We start from the raw sequence: 19402 nt of genomic DNA on the forward strand, positions 1-19402 counted from the left end.
ACACAGTGCATCACATGTCTGGTCAAAACTAGCCAACATTTATTACTGTATGTAAACTTTAATATAAAGCTTCAAACAAATCATTAAAATAATAAGTTAACATCTCACTGAAACAATAAAAAGTTGTTCAACCCTAAACTGTAGTGGACAAGAAATACTCAGGTGAACTGTAGAAATATTAAAGTGCTGAGTAGTGGGACTGTGAAGAAGCGAGGTAATGCATATTCATTCAGAAAAGATGTGATTCAAAGAGTTTGTCACTTTTTGGAAAAAAAAAACAAACTCCCTTCAATCTTGTTCAGGCGGACGAGTGTGTATATGTGTGTGTTTGAATAAACTTGAAACCACAATTTGTGTGTTCATCCCTCATCGTGGGGATGGACTTGCTTAAGCTTCACAAAGACTGAAACAATGCCTTATCTGTGCATATGACTCCAACACTGGGCCCAGTCTTCAGTACAGCCATTTAACTTGGTTGCTACGGCAACCGGCTGGGCTCTGGTGACAGTGGTGATGATGGAGCGATCACTGACAGTCTGACTTCAAGACAGGCCACAAGTTCTTCCACTTGGTGCAAAACAGTCTTTTTCCCCTGCACAAAGAAAGCTGTATTATGCAACACTTGGCAACAGTGAAGCGTCGGGTCCACACCGGTGACACGTTTTCTGTGAAATGGACTGTTTCTTTTAAACACAGTTGGACATACCCTGACAGCAGTTATGATGTTATTTATTTTAAAGCTGGTGGAAAATGTGCCGGTTTAAAGTAATAGAGTGATGCAAATGTGATTTTTTTTCTTGTTGATATATGCTCCTACCAGTCTGAAAGTGTGATGAATGGAAATGCTCTGTCTTGATAGACGAATGTTAATGTAATTTTTATTTATTTTTACAAGCCCCACCTCAGCTGTCTATTATGTATATCCAAAATGAACACTAAAAATCCCAACTCAGGATTTTAAGTAGACTTTCCCTGCACATATTTGCGTTATAGAAAATAAAAAAGGAAACCCACATGAACCAGAATAGAAGACGCACAACAGACAAAGCCCCTGAACATCCCTTTACTCTTTAAAGTGTCTCATTTTATAAATGCCGAATAGTTAATGTCAAGAGTATTTCGCTCAGGCTTTGGATTAATCTGCATTACAAGGTCTTTTGCACCTTAACTGTCCTGTTAAAGGGCAGGTGGACATTTTACATTACCAGACAGAATAAGAAAAAAAAAAAGTGAACTTTGCTATTTGGATGACTCACTGAGTCGCCCACTTAAAACAATTAAAACTATAAATTTGCCCTTAATGTCATGTGGAAACTAGTCATCACACTGGGAGCCGATGTGGAAATCAGACTTGTTCTAATGCTCTTATTTCTTCTTTTCAAAGATTTTACAGCAAGGGAGAAACGTCTTAATGCAGCAAAAACCCTGTAGTAGATATTAATTCATTTATATGTTATGTTCCTTCCAACCTGTTTCTGACCCAGGCCTCACTGAGAAATGATTATTGCTCTCCATTTTCACACCTTCTCAGTTTCCACTTAGAAAGTTTGACACAAATTGCACCGTAACAAAATCCCGAGAGTCAACAGCTCACCTCTAGATGGCTGTTAGGCAGGTCAGGACTCTACCTTATCTGCCACAGTTACCTTCATTGCATCAGTCTGTCAGGCGACTTTGGGGAATTAAAGCCATGAAGCCCTTTTGACATGTGTCCGTTAGGAGCACAGCAATGTGGGTCACAGCCATAAAATGACTTGTTGTTGTCCCAAATTGAAAAGCTCAGAGGATGCTATGGATTGAAGCAATCAAACATGTTCCCTCAGAAATCAATGAGTGATTATGATTAAATGTGGGGGATGATCTGGCTTTTTATAGCTCAGCAACAACATCTCCACCACTGAGGACTCAATACATTTCAATATCCAGTTTCAGTCCTATTTCACTGTTGTGTCAGTTTTAATTAATCAGATCATTTAGTCTCACGAGGGAAGAGATCTTTCTTTGGTTGGAGTACTCACTACGACAAATATCTTATATCTGCACTGCTATAATTAGTTTGTTACTTTGGTTTGATTGATAAAATCAGACGTAGTGTGATAAAAAGTAATAGTATAGTTTTCAGTTGAATAGGTGTTCACGACAAATCACAAATGTTTATCACCATGTCGCTAAATGAACCTGTCAACAACGCTTAAAGACACTAAAATGCAACATACAGCTGCACAAAGCTTCACGCTGACTGTTCACGAGTCAGCTGACTCCTCAGTGACTGAACTGAATGAATCGTGTACAGTGGTGATGAAAACACCACTGGAGCTGACAGATGAGTTAACTTCACCTCGTCAGTCACGAGTAACCGTTTAACCACAGCTCAAGTCTTGTCGAGTTTGTGCGGTTCAGAGAGTTTCGTGGACTCCACTGGAGTTTAGTGTAAGAATAATAATGTAACTGTGTTCATTTAGTTGTGTGTGTTTATTATTCACAGGGGGACACTTTTCTCTCTCTGTTTTTTTTTTTTTGGTCTGGATTACTGACATAAGGTGATACCAGGGGCCCACATCTAGAAGAGCTCCTGAAATATTAAAGAGGGCCACCAGAATCTGTGGACACACTCCTGCTCAGTCTGTTGAATCCTGGATCCTGTGTCTAAATCTATTTGTCTTAAAGTGTCTGTTCTAACTTTACAGCAGGTTTTAAACAACCAGTGGAGTAAAACATGAACATGTTGGGCTGATTTTTCTTCTTGTCTGCTTTCCACCAGCGGCGAGGTTGGAGACAAGTGATGCTGGGGGGGTCCTCAGCGCAGAGCAGGCACGGTGAACGAGCGGCGAGCGGGAGCGCGCGTATAGGAAGGAAGGGAAGGAAGGAGCTGAAGCAGATCAGTCGCCAGCGCAGCTCGAGACAGCAGATGAACGGAGCCGAGCGTGTGTGTCGCCCTTGTCGTTTTTTACAGCAGCTGAACGCAGCGTCCGGCAGCATGAGAACGATGCTCAAACTCGTCCATCTCCTCGGGGTGCTGGTCTGCGGCAGCCAAGGTAGGAGTGCGTGCGTGGGTGCGTGAAACCATCGAGCTTTGGTGACTTTGTGGACAAGTTGAGTGCATTTGCCATCGTGATCTGCAGCAGGCAGAGGGGGAGCTGAGGAAGAGAGAGATAGAGGAAGAGCTGAAGTGAGAGAGAGAGAGGGAGAGAGAGAGAGAGAGAGGGGTGGATTGTTTAACTGGACGTTGTTTGGTAGTTGAGGCACGTCTTCGGGGCTCAGAATGCTTTCTTAGTGAAAAGGGGGATTATGATGGGGTCCTGTTTTTGGGTGGGTGAGCTGTTGAGATGTTCACTCTGTACTCCCCAGAAGAGAAATGTTACCTTTCCTCGTACAACATGCCTCTTGAGTTGTTTTAATCTTTAAGAGCAGCCTTCAGGCTGCTGCGTTGTGTTGGTGTGTGGCTCTTATTGGCACAGAGCTCCGTCTCACCTGGTTTAGTCCGAAAAATCGATGGCACACAACTTAAGCTGGCATCATACATGGAGGCATGATTCCGTAATGTGACTCATGTGTGCACAGTGCTGCGTCTGTTTTCACCCACTCACGGTCCAGTCTGCCTCGCTGTATACTGTACACTAGTGAAGCGGAGTAGACTGAAGACTGCACGGTGCAACATCTTCCTTCAGTGTCTGCGACTTTTGCGCAGGCTGATCATGTTAAAATCGAGCCGATGCTGCGTTTACAGAGTCTGACATGATTTGGAAAGTTTGAAAATACGAGCTGCATGTGTGACAGCACAGTGACACCGCACCGTCAGCCGCTAATTGGGTTTCGTGTCCGTGGCGCACCTGATGTGGAGGGACCATGATTGTCTCTGCGCGCGCCCGCGAGTAAAATGAAGATGTTACCTGAGCCACTGCTGAAAAGCAGCAGCTGAAAGTGTTTATTCGGTCGCCATTGGCCTGTGTGTGTGTGTGTGTGTGTGTGTGTGTGTGTGTGTGTTTCTTAATGTGTCCTGGTCAGTGGAGCGCGACGCCGCGTCACCGCGTCCTGTGCTCCACGTCCTCACTGTAGATCCGTTTCTTGAGCAGATTTTTCTTCAGGATGAGATTATCTCATTCCTTCTCGTACCAGTTTAAATGCATCTAACGCAGGCTCGTGTCTTCCACACATATTTCAACAAGTTAATTTGCATCGAGCATTAGACGGGTTATCGTATCCCCATGGCGAAAATGTTCCACTACTTAAAAGAAAACAAAAGGTCTGTAGACTATAAACCAAGAAGAAGCAGTTGGTACATGGACACATTTGCAGTGTGGTCACACTGGGTTCCTGGCGCACGACGGCAGGTGGGGGTAGAGCGCTGCAAAGTGGTGCCAAGAGTGAAGCCATAAGCCACTGGTCGTAAAAGCGTGTTGCATCTCATTCATTTAGACTGCTTTGCTGGAGTCCTTCAGGGTAATGGGTCTCAAAGGGGGGTCCTTAAGAAGGGTTCAAACGTTCCCTAAGCAAAAATGGAGAATCAAAGATAAACTTTTACTATACTTAAATATTCCACAGATAACTCCAGTTCGAGACGGTGCAAAAATATGAATTTTAACAGCAGCCTGTGACATTACTGTTTTATACATTTAACACTTGTCCTAAAGACAGTGGCAGGTCATTTAGATTGTTCTCCGGTATTTGGTTTGGCAAGTTGTTTAGAGTGGTTTTGTTATGGTGGTTTGTGAAGCCTCCCTGAATATATATAACACGCCTCAGGACACAGACACAGAGAGTTTCATTATCCACAACATTTTATAAGCTTTGCCGTGTATTGGCAGTTCACATGTCCACTATTTGAATCAATAGACTGTTAGTAGTAGATTAGTAACTGCTGCTATAATGATAGAGGAAGGAGTACTGTATTTCCATTTATTACATTTCATCCCAATAAGGTAAAATGAGATATAGGCGAGTGTTACTGGTCTGTTCATTACTTTGCTACTTTCTCTTTGTTGCAGTTGTATTACATCAGCCTACCAACCAATTTCCATTCTTATCAGGCTTCTCATGATAGGAAAGTCCACACAAATTGACCTATTAGATAATGCAGAGAACCTGCTGTAATGTGAATGATAAAGGTAGTTCTGAGTTGAAGGTTTGTACTCGAGCCTGAGGGATGCTCATTCCACTGTGTCTTTTATCGCTGTGGGGCCTTGGAGCAGACGCTAGCCCATCAATGAAAGGACTAGAGTCAGAAAAAAGGTTTTACTCGCTTTCACCAATTCATGAGGACAGCTTGATTTTCTGACGGGAATCAGCGAGGTGCCCTGACGAGGAGCCACCATGCTAACTCTGCAGATATCCTCTGTTCTACCCCCTCCGGGTCCTAAAGGAAAACATTTGCTTTTGAAGTCCCAGCTCAACGTCGAGCCTGCACTGGAGTATGCCTCCTTGAAGGTTTATGTATTTGGCTTTTACTGATGCTTAGTACAATGAATTATATGCTTGCTTGGGCTCACCCAGGACCCGCTGATGTGATGTTAAGTGGCATAATTAAGATATTTTCTGTATCTCTGGGGGGAAATGTCAGTGGCTCAGGGTTTAAAAGATTTATGCCCTAGTGCTTAAGTGCCTCTCATTGCACCCTGAGCCTGAGCTTAGGCATGTTTTCTGAGGTTTGCTTACAGTATATCCTGTACTTCTGGTAAATGCCTCACATCAGTGACACACACATACTGATATTAGAAGAGTACACTACCTTTATAAATGAATATTTATGAGGTGGCTTGATCCCCCAAATGTTTCCGCCAAAAATTCAGTCCTCCTGCATTTCCTGCCATGATCATGACTTGATACTGGAACAATTCTCCCAACAAAGCAACACCGGTCACAAACTCCTATTAAAGACGTGCAAAGCTGTTCACAAAAGAAATGGCCTGTGTCTTGGTCCTGCAAGGTGAAATTGATTGCATTATTTGATTAATAGACTAGGACAGAGAGCACACATATAGAGAGCCGGTGTATATATGAAAATGGAAATGGCCCCTCGAGGCAGCCGCATATGAGAAATCAATTTAAGGAACGACTAGAGTCAGCAGGCCCCTGAATTGTACAAAGGGCAATCTCGGTGTTATGGATATGCTATTTATTTGCCTGCAAGCTTTTGATTTCTCATGTGTGCCCTTTAACACTCAATCCGCCAAGTTTAGGCCTCAGCATTGAATTGGTACACTGCATATAAGACAGGAGGAAACTGTAATATTCTTAACACCTGGATACATGAAAAGAGCGCTGCCCTGCATCTGTGCTTCAGGGGTTGTTGTCAGCTTGCCGAGAAAGAAATGGCAGAAATAAGACTGAAAGAAAATGAGCAGTCGTTTTAGATATGACATTGCCATCTTTTTTAGACTCCTACCTGCATATGTTCCAGTCTATTTCAAACTTAAAGACTGTGGAACTATTACATTTTTAAAGAGTAAGCTGTGTGACTGAAACTTTGCTCAAATACTTGGGTTCGACAGAGAATAACCTTAAATAACCTTATCATCTGTACATAAGCATGCATGGAACGGCTTCTAGACTACAACTTGCCAAATGATCACAAAGAGACAAAATCACAGTGAGATGCAAAACAGCCACAAAGTGACCAGAGAGATTCCTGAAACAACCACAAAGAGGCTTAAACAACCACAAAATGGTTACAAGAAGACACATATCATATAAACAGATGCAAAAATAATACAAAGAAATGCGGAACAATACATACACAACTACAGAATAACGAAAAAGAAGCACAAAAGAGCCACAAAGACACAGAGAATGACCACAAAGAGACACACAGAAACACATAAGTGATTTTAAAGAGACACAAAATGGCCACAAAGTTCTACATGTTGATGCCCAGGGGTCCTTTGTTACACAGCTCTGCCGTGTACATAATTACTTGAATTGGAAAAAATAAGTAAGGACAGTTTTTCTTAAATTAAATGAACCGTTTTGCTCAAGGGTAGCTGGGAAGGCTCTTAACACAAGCTGTGCAGTCATCAGCTCACAGCTCAGTTAACAGGATTAAAAACAGGGATTAAGAAACCTGTTTGGAAAAGGTGTATACCTTTCTGAAGACGTATTGTCTTGTAATGTCACATTTTGGCTTTTAAGTAACTTGTGCTGTAGCATCGATTCCGAGAGGGGAGATTGTGTTTCTGCAGCAGGTGAACGTTGGCATTTTTCTAAAAACCTTCAGTTATTTGCTATTCATGGAGCAAAAAAAGCAGCATGTTCAATAATGCCCTCTGCCAACCTCTATTTTCACTCAAATTACCCATTATTATCATGGAAGTGAACTAATGTTCTCCTCAGGGAGTGTCTCCAAAACCAGAAGCCAAGAAAATATAGACACACTTAGCAGTCACGGTCGTTCTGTAGAAAGAGTTTGGTGGTGTTCATTATATTATACATCCTGAATCCCAGAAAGGCAAAATTGGGAAGAATGGAGTGAACAACAAGAAGATTTATACAGTCAGAGGAAGAGATTATGTTTAAAAATTCATTCAATTCAAGTGAATCTGATTGCATCTGGTTAAATTGCATTGCCAGAGATTGAATCAAACTCTATGGAGTCGCACTGTGCCAAAATTAATAAAATGTAATTGAATCCTGTCGAGATGGAATCAAATTAGGCCAGAGTGACGTGATTGGAGGAGGCAGCTGCTGCATGTTGCTGTGTGCTCCTGTGGGTTTGTCTACTGTTTTACATCAGTTTGGTGCTAGCCAAGCAGGAGACCCTTTGGCTCCTGCATATGTGTGTCCTGCCAGTCTAAATGCCAGTCTAACTAGCAGGCTAATAGGCAGAGCCAGGACGCCAGAATGACAACAGAATGAGTGGGCTCACTGGCAGACTGATGGATGAAGAAAAGTGGTTGCATGGTCTTCCTCTGCCTCTCCAGTTGCTCACTTCATATCTGTACCTTATGCATTCACCGAGAGACACGTTCACACACTTCTCAGTCTACTCCTCCAAAGCACATTCCCTGATGGGCCTCAGCTCTGTTGGTCTGGGCCTTACTTTTGGGTTTGGGCACTGACAGACATGATTAAGTGAAGAACAGAGGGACAGAGAAATGGCAGAAGAGCTTCAGAACCACTCCAGTTTGAGCTGTGCATGTCGAGTGACCCACTTAGACCATTTTAATAACTAGACTGAAGCCTTGGGGTATGCTTCACAGTGAGCCAACGGAAATCATATGTGAAATATAAATTGCAAAAGTTTTCTATTACATAATACTTACATTAGCATAATTAAATAGTAACATGCTGTCTGCTTACAGTAGTGAGAAGCCGTAGACTTGGTCCAGTTGGCAAAAAAGACTTGAGGAGAACACTGACGTAGTGGGACTGATGTCACTCGTTTGACTCTTTTTCCTATTTTAAAACAAAACAAAACCTGACTACAGCTGATGATTCTACTATATTTATATTATTGAGGTTATAGTGGGCGGTGGAGTTGTACTGGAGGGTGTGATTTTAAGAGGTGTCTCCAATGATTTGGTCCCCTATTTAGTTATCTACATACAATTTGGTGACCAGTTTGAATTGCATTAGATTGTTCAGTCGTACCTATAAAGTGGCCAGTGAGTGTCTATATATGTATTCGGCAGAGGTTGCCAAATGTGGTATCAGATTTGTTGGATTAACGTATAAACTTGCATGAAGGCTATACTGTCAGACAGTTTGATCAACACTGGCGGCATTCATGTGTGAACTTGCTGAAAGATGGAGACAACTGTGAGATGTTACAGAAAATAATTGAGCTGCTGTATAGTTAAGTGTGAAATATTCGTTGATTAGCATATTTGAGCTGTTGCAAAAATAACTATTAGCAATTACTGTTCATTCCCAATGTTTTTATTCATAGGTAGTAATAGTTTTTCCATCTCTTGTACCTATTCTACAGGTCTCCTTTGGCACCATTATTTTGCCGCCCTGGTAGGGGCGCTGTTTGACACCATGGGAAGGATGGTCTGACCTGTGGTTTTGACAACAGACATAAAAACTCAGTTACAGTTTTTGTCAAAAACAAAATTTGGTTGAATTTAGGCACAAAGACAACTGGGTTAGGCACCAAAAATGTGAAAATGGTTAAGTGTAAAGAAAAATTTAACACAGTGAAAGCATGAAATAACTGCTTCAGCGCACAACGTCCCTCGCTGGACTTATTTGTTAAAGTCCTGCAAACTCAACCACCTCATCCTTCTCCCTGCTGGGACTTTGCTTGCATCATTGCTGTAGATGCAGATTGTGTCTGACACTGACACTGGCGTTGTTATGAAACACTGATGGACTTTGTGTGTGAATCTGCATCTGCAGACTTGCCACTGAAGTGTGACTGGAGGCTTTGGAAACTACTGCAGAGTTTGACTTGTAAAAGTAGTTTGACTTTCTGATTTGTCCAAACAAAGAAGTTAGTTGATTTCTTTTTATTTTCCTGATACTGTTCTCTGGTGGCTGTAAAAGAGAACTTTACATTAAATTGGAGTCTGCTTGGTTGTTTTCTTTGCACTTGTTTTCTGTAGCTGGTACTAGACTTAACCAGTATTTTTTCATGTTGTAGTTCTGTACATACAACATCATACATATACAGTAGTTTGTAGAACATGGACTAATTGTACACAAACTTGGGTGTGGCTCTTTAAAAATGTAACAGAAGTTGCCTTAAAGCAAAAGAGAAACAAGAACTTTCCCAAAATTGGACAAATAAATTGACATGGGTAGTGAATTGGCACTGACATTGTGAAGAGGCAGCACAGCAGATGCACTGGAAGAAATAATAAAAAACCCCTTTATGAGTCATCATTGGAGTTTTTCATAGAAGAGGACTGATGCTGTAGTGCATTAGTACTCTTCTGGGACTAAGATGGACACAGACGAATGACAGGAATTGGTGGCTGGATGACAGGTTAACGGGCAGCCGAATGTGCTAATGTTGAGACACAGATAGGACAATAATGAAAAAGAGTCGTCCACTGACAGCAACCGAACAGCATTTTTAAACTTCTTCCTGCAGGATGTGGACCTTGCTTTGATTGAGCATTAGTTAGCGAAGCCAACAGATGCTGGTGAATGTCTGTGTGGTCCATCGCAGTGATTGAAAGAGGGGCTAATTGTGGCTTTGTTGGATAGTGGACACTACTGGCAGAGCGTTTTGAAGTTAGGTGGAAACATCAAACCTTGTGAAAAGCAACTAAAGAAAGTCTTGGTTTCTTGGAAACTTGGAATGGCTTGTTATTGACATTCAGTAGTCATTGGGTGTTGATTGAAATTTGTGTACCGTCAAGTTTCAGAATCAAGTTTGAGTGTCATCATTTTGTTCCCTCATTTTTTTACCTGTAGTTTTAAGTTAGTGTAGTTGCTTGTGTTTACAGTTGAGTCTATTTTTTAATGGTTAAGATAAGAGCGGTGTAGAAAACCATTAATTAAAGCAATGACTGAAACGTAGGTATAATTTTACCTGTTTAATCTCAGTTCTACAACTTTTGATCAGATTTCAAGATCTTCTGTCACGGGCTTGTAGATGTTTAAATTTTCATTCTTCCAGTACTTATATCTTGTCAGTGTTAGGCTAAAAGTCAAAATTGAAAATTCTCAAGAGCTTCCTCAGCAGATTGTGTTTGTCTGGTTGCCAATAAATGTAGAGCACTCAACGAACGCCTGTAAAATAATTGCCATACTCAAACTAACATTTGCATGGTCAGCACCTTATACCCGTAGGCTACCAGGGCAAAATGGTTTAGCTTAGATAAAAACATAGCAACAATCAATAGATTAAATCAGCTCTCAGGAACTAAATGAAACTCATACTGTGGTAGTTAACTGAATGTTGTGAACCAGTCTCTCTCTTGGCTGCTACTCAACCGCTGTGCAATCTGAGTTTCCCTTTGGGCTTACAGTATTAAATTATCTTCCGCTCTATTGTATTGTATTGTATCCATCATATTTCCTCGTTTCCATTCATCCATCCATCCGTTCAGACAGTGGGCCCTTGGCTTGTCATTCCTGCTGGTTAATTTAGGCAAATTGTGATTGATGGACTCTCAAGTGAATAGAGTGTGGTCCAGTTGCTGACCCACCCAAGGAGATCGCCCCGGCTGCCAATCACACCTCACAATGGTCTTGTAGCCGGTGACTGTAACATTGAAGAACTATCCTGGTTTAACCCCCACCCCCCCTCTTCTCCTGCTTCCCAGCATTAAGATGATTTCAGGTTGTCCAGTGTCCTTGTGGGATTTGTTATTCTAGGAAATGATGTAGAGACCATCCTAAAAAGGGATCAGTCTCCTCAGATTTCCTGCCTGGTGGCCAACATCCTTGGTTCTGCGAGGCAGTGGTTGATGAGGAGCAGATAAGAGAAAGTGAGTGATAGATGAGAGAGAAAGACGAGTGGGGGGAGGAAGAGGACACTTGAGATGTGGTCGGGCTGCAGTAGAATCGCTCCCAGTGAGACCAAACAGTCTCTGCTCTACTGATTGGGTCTCTGTGCTAGAAAATGTTCAAACAGAATCTCCGAATGCAACGTGGGCAAGCTTATTTTTGTTTCTATCTCTTCCTTTTTGACTCCTCTCTCTTCCACTTTTTTCCTTTTCGTTTCTTCCTCGTCCTCGTGCGCTCACTCTGTTTCGTGGTCCTCCCACACTAGGCGCAACAGCAGTGTCTGTAGGGGAAAGATATCCTGTTCTCCCCTACGTGGGAAGCTTTTCAAGCAGCACTGATGTCCAGTGTTATTTGCTTGGGAAGCTAATGATGTTTGTTGTTCTGCTGCTCAATATAGTTATTAACACGTATGGATTTTATGTTACTTTACTCTCGTCTGCACTACAGCGGTCAGGAATTTTTAATGTCTAGCTTTTTTGTGGTTGTTCTATCAAGCGTGGTATCATCTCAGACACATAATGATCACCTTGCAAGCACTCATAAGGCACACCAAGCAAACTGTAGGTGTGTTTTAATTACTTTGTATTTCTACACAACTTCCATAATTCCTAGTTGGCCTATTCCCAATGTAGGCACTCTTCCCACCCACCATATGAAGAGTATCCAAGGACGTGTGCCTCCATGAGAATACAGAGAATTTTTCAGTAATGAAACAACTTGCCTTATCTAAACTTATATCAGGTGGCGTGCTTCCTGACGAGCTGAATCTCCAGGTGAAAAACGTTTGCTCACGTGTCGGTCCCAGTCCTTTTTTGCCTTTGAAATCCGTGGGCCCCACATGAGGCACATGGCTGAGGATATTTTTGGATAACCTTCATTGTCCTATCTACAAAAACTCATATTTATTTTCCAGTGTTACTTTGGAATTTTTACAGAAAGGCAGAACACAAGGATCTAGTTACTTTCTTCCTGCACAAAACAAACAGTTAAACAGGTAAAACTACAAATAACTGTTTCTCTAACTGAGCCACATACATGTTGTTTGTTCATGTTTAAAAGTAGTTTAAAAATAAAAACTGATGCTGGAAGAAGCAGACAAGACAGATTTGTGGGAAAAGGTCCAGGGTTGGCCTTCTTTTCATGTGAATGTGTGTGCTTCAGGGCTCAAGTCTTAAGAACGCCTTGTGATCCCACATATGCTTTTTTTTTTTTTTGCCAACAGGTTGTTGTTGATAAATAGTACCATAGCAACCAAAATACAAACACAGCATTTAGAAAAATACGGATTGTAAATGGTGGCAGTTTTCATATTTATATATGTGTTAACAAATATAATTTTGCATCACATAGTGTCAAAAACTCATAATTCAAACGTTTGGTTTTGAGGTAGTTTGTTCCTGCTGCACATGGAACTCCACCACTACTATCTTAATAGCTTGAAATCAATGTTATTGAGGTTATTCTTTAACAGGACGTCTAGAACTTAGTAACACAAGCAGATTAGATTCCTCAGAGCGTGCCATGTTGTAGTGAAGTGAATTCCAGCTAGCTAAACCCTGTATATGGCTCCAAGAACTGAGATTACTTTTATTTCACGCTGCTTTTCATCCATCCTGTTGAGTCTGGAGTAGGCGACCTAAGAAATGATAGATCATCTCAGCACTTGAGGCAAAACCGCAGCCAGAGAAACATTGCAATGCAGCTCCTCAGTCAATAAGCAACAAGAAGCTTTGCTGGAAGCTGCAAAGGGAATGCAGTACTGGCTGTGGCAGTTCTCTCCCCAAGGAGGTGGCCTGAGCCACAAATTAATAGAGCGCTGATCAGGGAGTTTCATTTGGAACCGTCACGCTACATAAAGCCCCACAGAAATGAGGAGTTCACCGAGGTCCCCCTCCGCTTCCCCAAGAGTCCCCAAATAACCTGTGTGATTGTAACACTCTGCCCACTGCTCCAACAACTTTGCACCTCCCTTATTGAAACTCCTGAGAAATGCTTTTCGCCATGCTCATCCTGGTTCAGTTTTCACAACCTATTGTCTCCTTCCCAGGTTTTGGACCTTGTTACCAGTTTATTTTCCAAGGTTGTCGGTTAACAACACCGTGTTTAGCAGAGCATTCCTGAAATACTGTTAGGTTCCATAAAGTAATCCAGAGAAACCTTTAGATGAAAATGAACTTATAAATTAAAAATGTGGCAAAAGAGTTTAGTTTAATCTCACTTGCCCTGATTTATGGCCCTGTACATTTCAAGCACAGTCTCACATTTCAGCATTTTCTTTTCCTCATAAAAACTATTAAACACTCATTTGACAACAGCGTGAAATTCTTAGTGACAAACGTGGAGAGTGGTGCACCCCTGAGGCCTGCTTTACTCTTATCATTATCTTTGCAATGCCCAAGATTAGACACAGCAACGAACCCTCACAACAGCGTGCCTTAGAGCAAGGATTAACACGACGACTAATCACTCAACTCACTGGACACAAAGCATACAGTAGTGATTCATATTTTCTCACAAAGTCTACTTAATAAAAAAAAATGGGTGTATAATATTTGCTAACTAACTAGAACTATGTCTAGAGAATAACCTGATATTTGTGTCACAGTTGCACAATATTGGTTTTAAGAAATTTCAGTGCTTGATGTGTTTAATGATCTTATGATCTTCAGAAAGATGCGTAATCATTACGAAAATCTGTTCCAGTGCTGGAAGTTTAATTACACAATAAACAAAGATTCAAATCAGTACAAGGGTATATTGTCTTTATGTGTATGCATAAGAAAACTGATTTAAGGAATTATTATTAATTAAGTTACAGTCTCAAATGTACTTTTTGTTAATGAGCACAAGTTAACATATAATTATATTATTGTGAATGTTGTAAAGTCTACACTTGTTTTGAACCACTATGTTACTATCAGAACTGAGACCGTGTTAGCATATTAATATTAGCATTTAGTTTAAGTCCAAATGCTTTAAAAAAGTCCATCACCTAAAACACATTTTGCATTGTATTGTTCTTAATCACTTTTACTTTCAGTGGAGAAGTTGCTTCTTCACACTATGATTCTTCTACACTGTCTTGAATTCTGTGTGCCTGACACCAAAAAATGTAACTTAAATAGAAAGGAGCATCCCTAAAGCACTTTTAATATTAAAGGGTCGCTTTAAGGTGGATTATTTCAACAGCTACTATTTTTATTAAGTGTGAACAATAATGACATGACTGAAGGGAATCTACAGTTTGTACGGTCAAGGTTAAGAGACTATTTCTCTTTCAGGGCTCTCACTTGAAATGATCTTTTTAATGTGGGTTTTATGCATGTGAAAATCACCTGAGCACACGCATAAGCAGTTGTGTGACGTATGAAGAAAAAAGGGACATTTCAGTGTGTGATGCTTTGTGTTGTTTGCCAGAGACAGTACAGCGTAACAATTTTCACCACACTGCAGGCTGGCTCTATTGATGTATTGCCTCAGACTGTAGCAAAGAAGTTTGCTTTTCTCTTTCACTTTGGTCTTCCTTCTTCCGAGGATGACTATCTGCTAGCTTTATGAATACTGATCACCGCTCTCTGCTGCTTCCACCTGCGCTGTCAAGAAATCCCAGCAATAGTAAAGGAACAGTCTATTATTGCTCAAGTCGGTGAGAAAATCGTGTGCTTTAATATACAGGTTTTTGCATTTTTATAGTGATCAGTCGATGATTGACATATCTTTCATTCATCTGTCACCTACAGAAGGTCTAGAAATGTGACGCTATAATTTTATATTAACATGATAAGGAAGTATCACTCTGCTCGAAGTTCTCAACCAAGCCCAACCACGTTCCAGAGATTTTCTTCTTTCCAAACACTGGTCCCCTGTGACTGCTCACCTCGCTGTTTTTAGGGAGGCATGTGGCACTTCTACTTTTCCCTTCTTTTTGCACAGAGCTTACATAACAGTTCACTTGAATAACCTGAGAAAACAAGAATCAGAAAGACAAAGACGCTACAGTATCCTAGGGTGCATCGCATCTCCCAAACAAAACCATTTGTTAGGTGGAGAGGTAGCACACTCCGGGTTTGTGAGAAGTTGAAAGCATTTGCTGTGATGAAGCGTGTGGAGCTCGGCATGACGCATGGCCCAGGCTCTAGCGGATGCTGTGTCACTCCAAGGTTGTTTAATAGGAGTGTTTGGCTCGTTATAGATTTGGGCGACGTGACTGTGGAGCTTCAGCACCTGAGTGCTGCATCTTAGCGACAGGAGCTTATTTTGTGTATGTGTGCGGATATGAGCTGATCTCCAGCTCATAGTGTGGCCATAGTGAAGTCAGACACTACACTGTATGTGTGTAAATCAAATATGATTCTTGCGAGGACCTGCTGAAGTAGAAAGTGAGTTATAAAGCGGATAAACTGCAGCTGTGTGTGTGTGTGTGTGTGTTTGTGTGCTTATTTATTTCAACATTTTGCTTACTCTTTGATTTTTGCTGCTTTGGGTTTTGCCCTTTTCTTGCTCAAGGCTGAAGCGTGTTGAGTGAAGATGCAGTGCCTGCATCTGCCTACATCAGCAGAACTATATGCAAAACAACATACACACAAATAGGCAGGGAGAATCACAAACACATACACACATTTAAGATGTCTTGGAATTCCTACATCTCTTAATACACCTACTTACCTGGCTGAAACCTTGATAACTATGAAAGTGTTAATTTAATCGAGCCGTGTGACACATGTCCCTGCAATGACAAGAAAATCAGGTAAGTACAGGATGAAGTTCAAGCGCTGAATCAAAATTAGGACCTCCCAGCTAGCTGGCCATTATAGTCCAATAATAACCTCTTAGCGGGACTCCTACTTTAATAAGTGATCATGAGAAGGCCCGATAGTCCATCAGCAGCACAGAGGGAGGGGAATACACTGAGTGAGCCCATGATCAACATGATCAGCCATCTGCTGATTCCTTCCTGGTTACACTGAGCTGCATAGTTCCTGCAGGTTTGGGAGAAAGTTGGAGAAAGCTGTGAGGCTCTATGTGAAATGTAAATGTCTAAATATGTCTAAATACATGTTACTTTATAATCTGTGCAGCACAAACTAAGAATCAATTAGAATATTTCACAATCCCAGTGAAATCGTGAAGGCTACAAAGTAGTCAGTGTTTGATTTGATATGCTGATTATCTGACAGCATGGGCTGAGTGTATGTTTGTGCGAAACGGGAGGTGTGAGCCATGGCTCGGCATGAACCTTCACAAGGCAGCTTCACATCTGAGCAGCAGGAGAAATCAGCTGCTCCCACCTCTGTTGGAGCATTAAATTTCACTCTCGCCTCGTTTTTTACAACTGTCTTTTAACGCTGCTTCACCTGCTGCTGCTTGTTGAAGAAACAGCTCCTGATGTTCAGATCAAACGCTGCGTTACTCTATTCAGCTCGTAAGGAAATCCATCAAATCAAAAGTTTGTGTAGAACAGAACCGCAGAAGTTGAGTCAAGTGATTCTTGGAAAAAGTTTTCTCTTTTCATCTAACTGCACTTGATGTACTTTGACCCCAGGAATTGACTCAACACTGTGATTGTGTGTATTTCTGTGTAAGCAAACAACTGTTTCCCATTTTGTACAAGTGAGAGTCATGTGAAAAGACCCTGCGTCAGTGTGTGCGAAAGAGAGAGTGGCCATTGTTTGCTGTGCTGGGCAAGTGATGCTATCACTGCTAATCTACTGACTGTGTTATTGTGCCGGGAGCTGCCAGACGACGGCACTGCTCCATGTGAACCTCTGCAGAGGCCAGTTAGACGCATTAGTGTGAGTGGCAGCGTGCATATGTGCACGGCCTGCTGCGTGCGTTTGTACTGTACATGTGTGTCATTTGCATTATGGAGATAATGCTTACTATGATGACCTTGTGGTTATTGTCAGCCAAACTCTGTGGGTGTTTAAACGCCAGAACTGCAGCAGCTAAAACTGAGCTACTAATAGCTATTGTCATTTTGGTGAGTGTTTTTTCCACTGAGTTTGTTACCTCTCTACCATCCAAACCCAAATCTACTGAGTCTAGTGATATAAAACACAGAAACACTGCAACTGCTCAATCAGAGGGAGCTGCAACATTCAAAAAAATTAGACAGTGATGAACAATAAAATGAAGTGGTCAGTTATCTAATTGATTAATCTGCTACCTAACCAGGTTAATTGACCAGAAACCATAATAGTCTTCTGTTTTTTTTATAGTCTGATATGTGTGAGGACGTCATTTACAGCTGTTTGCTCGTCAAAGTTATTCTTTAAATGTTTGTTGGTCTTTGCATGTTACTGCTATTATCAGACAGAATGACAGCATGGAATCATTGGCAGCAGTGTGTGGGTAGTGATGCTCACATGCCCGTGCACAACGTAAACAAAGCCAGAACACTAAAGTATAAATATACTGCTTCATAGTGCCACTAGTAGTAGATGACTCCAAATGATACCTTTAACTGTGCAGTTAGGAAGTTATTTTTCCTGTAAATGTAATTTCCATAGTGGTGTAAAATGTGCTGCATTCAAATCAGTTGGATTATGTGAAACTACTGAAACTTTAAAACACAAAGAAAACAATCGAGTTCCAGTTTTTACATTTTAAAGGTTTGCTGCTTTTTTTGAAAACATAGTTTTCACTATTTCCTGAAATTTAATAGACCAAAATATTTAATAAACGGAATCATTGATGCAACTTTACAGAGTATCCTCCCTGACAGCCACCATCCTGGCACTTAATTATAGCACCACAAAGGTGCGTTGGTGTGTGTGTGTGTGTTTGCAGATTTATCCATGTACTTGCTGACCGCCTGTCATCCACTAGTTCCCTTCCGTGTTCATTGCCTCGTTCAGTCATGTTGGCTAGATGTAAACAATAAATGAGGCTGGTGAGGAAAATCAATGGTGAGGTTGTAAGAGTGAAATGCGTTAATGAGCTCTCTGCTCATCACTGAAATCACTTTGGAGTTGCTGCATCATCCTAACATCAGTCATTCCTATTGCTCAAATTCCTGGTGGAGGTTATTATCATATTATCATCCTCTTTGTTTCATCACACATATTAAAATAAAAAATAGATGGTGGGTGTTCTTTGGATGTAAACTTTAGAAAATCTGTGACTATAACATTGTATAAAAGTATAAACAGCCCAATTTGTAAAGGCTTTTTATGACAGCGAGACATGGTGTGTCTGTGTGTCCTTCAGGCCATCAAATTGGTTGTACAGTATTTTAGTGTGTATTAAAGGCATGTGGCTGATGGCTTTATTTGAGTCTCTGTGTGTGTGTAATTGCACTTGTGTATACATGCGCGTGCATGTGCATAGACTCATGTGAGCAAGTGATTTATGGGCTGTTTTTAATCAGGCGGTAGAAAATGTTATTAGACAGCCTTCTCGCACTCCCTCCGCCTGCAAATGAGCCGGCCCCTGCTGCACCCTGGGATAGCCTCCTGTAATTAGTTCTGGGAACTCACCTGTTACTGAGCGAGACTGAGGTACAGGGAGAAGGGGGGAGTGCAGGAAGGGAGGATGGAGTGAGAGGGTAACAAGCAGACAGATAAACAAACAGAAAGAAGAGACACTGAGAACGAGGGAGGTGGAAAATGTTCAGCAGGTGAGGGAGGTCAGAGGTGAACAAAAGAACCAGAGAGGAGAAGGAGGAGCAAGAGCAAGGATGAGGAAAACAGAGAGAAATAGAAACTGACCTCAACACCCCCACAGCTTTTGGATTCCTAGTCTTCTAACAAGCTAGCCAGCCTCTACCTGACTTATCTAGCATATACTGTATAAGGATTAGCCGTTACTGGGGGAGAAGTACCATCTCACTGTAGGTGAAGGACAAAGACTCCAGAGTTAAACAACATCCACAACAGCAGAACTTTCTGTATTTCTATCACTAACTAGAAGTAAAATAGACTAAAATTAACTGGACTTAACACAATTCTGTATAGTTTGGCTTTTAAAGAATAGAATTTGTGCTCATATTAGGTCTTAACCCTCATCA

General features: G+C 41.4%; 1 protein-coding gene across 2 annotated transcripts in view; it reads left to right on the forward strand.

Annotated features, from left to right (window-relative positions):
- Nucleotides 1–19402, forward strand: part of LOC113163030 (neural cell adhesion molecule 2) — a 278200-nt gene that overhangs the window by 47773 nt on the left and 211025 nt on the right. For both annotated transcript variants that reach the window (XM_026361330.1, XM_026361331.1), the window contains exon 3: nt 2762–3035. In XM_026361330.1, coding sequence (XP_026217115.1) covers nt 2762–3035 — 274 coding nt within the window. The remainder of the gene's footprint in view (nt 1–2761; nt 3036–19402) is intronic.

The sequence above is a fragment of the Anabas testudineus genome, chromosome 2 (genome assembly GCF_900324465.2).
Source record: "Anabas testudineus chromosome 2, fAnaTes1.2, whole genome shotgun sequence".
NCBI classification, from domain to species: domain Eukaryota; kingdom Metazoa; phylum Chordata; class Actinopteri; order Anabantiformes; family Anabantidae; genus Anabas; species Anabas testudineus.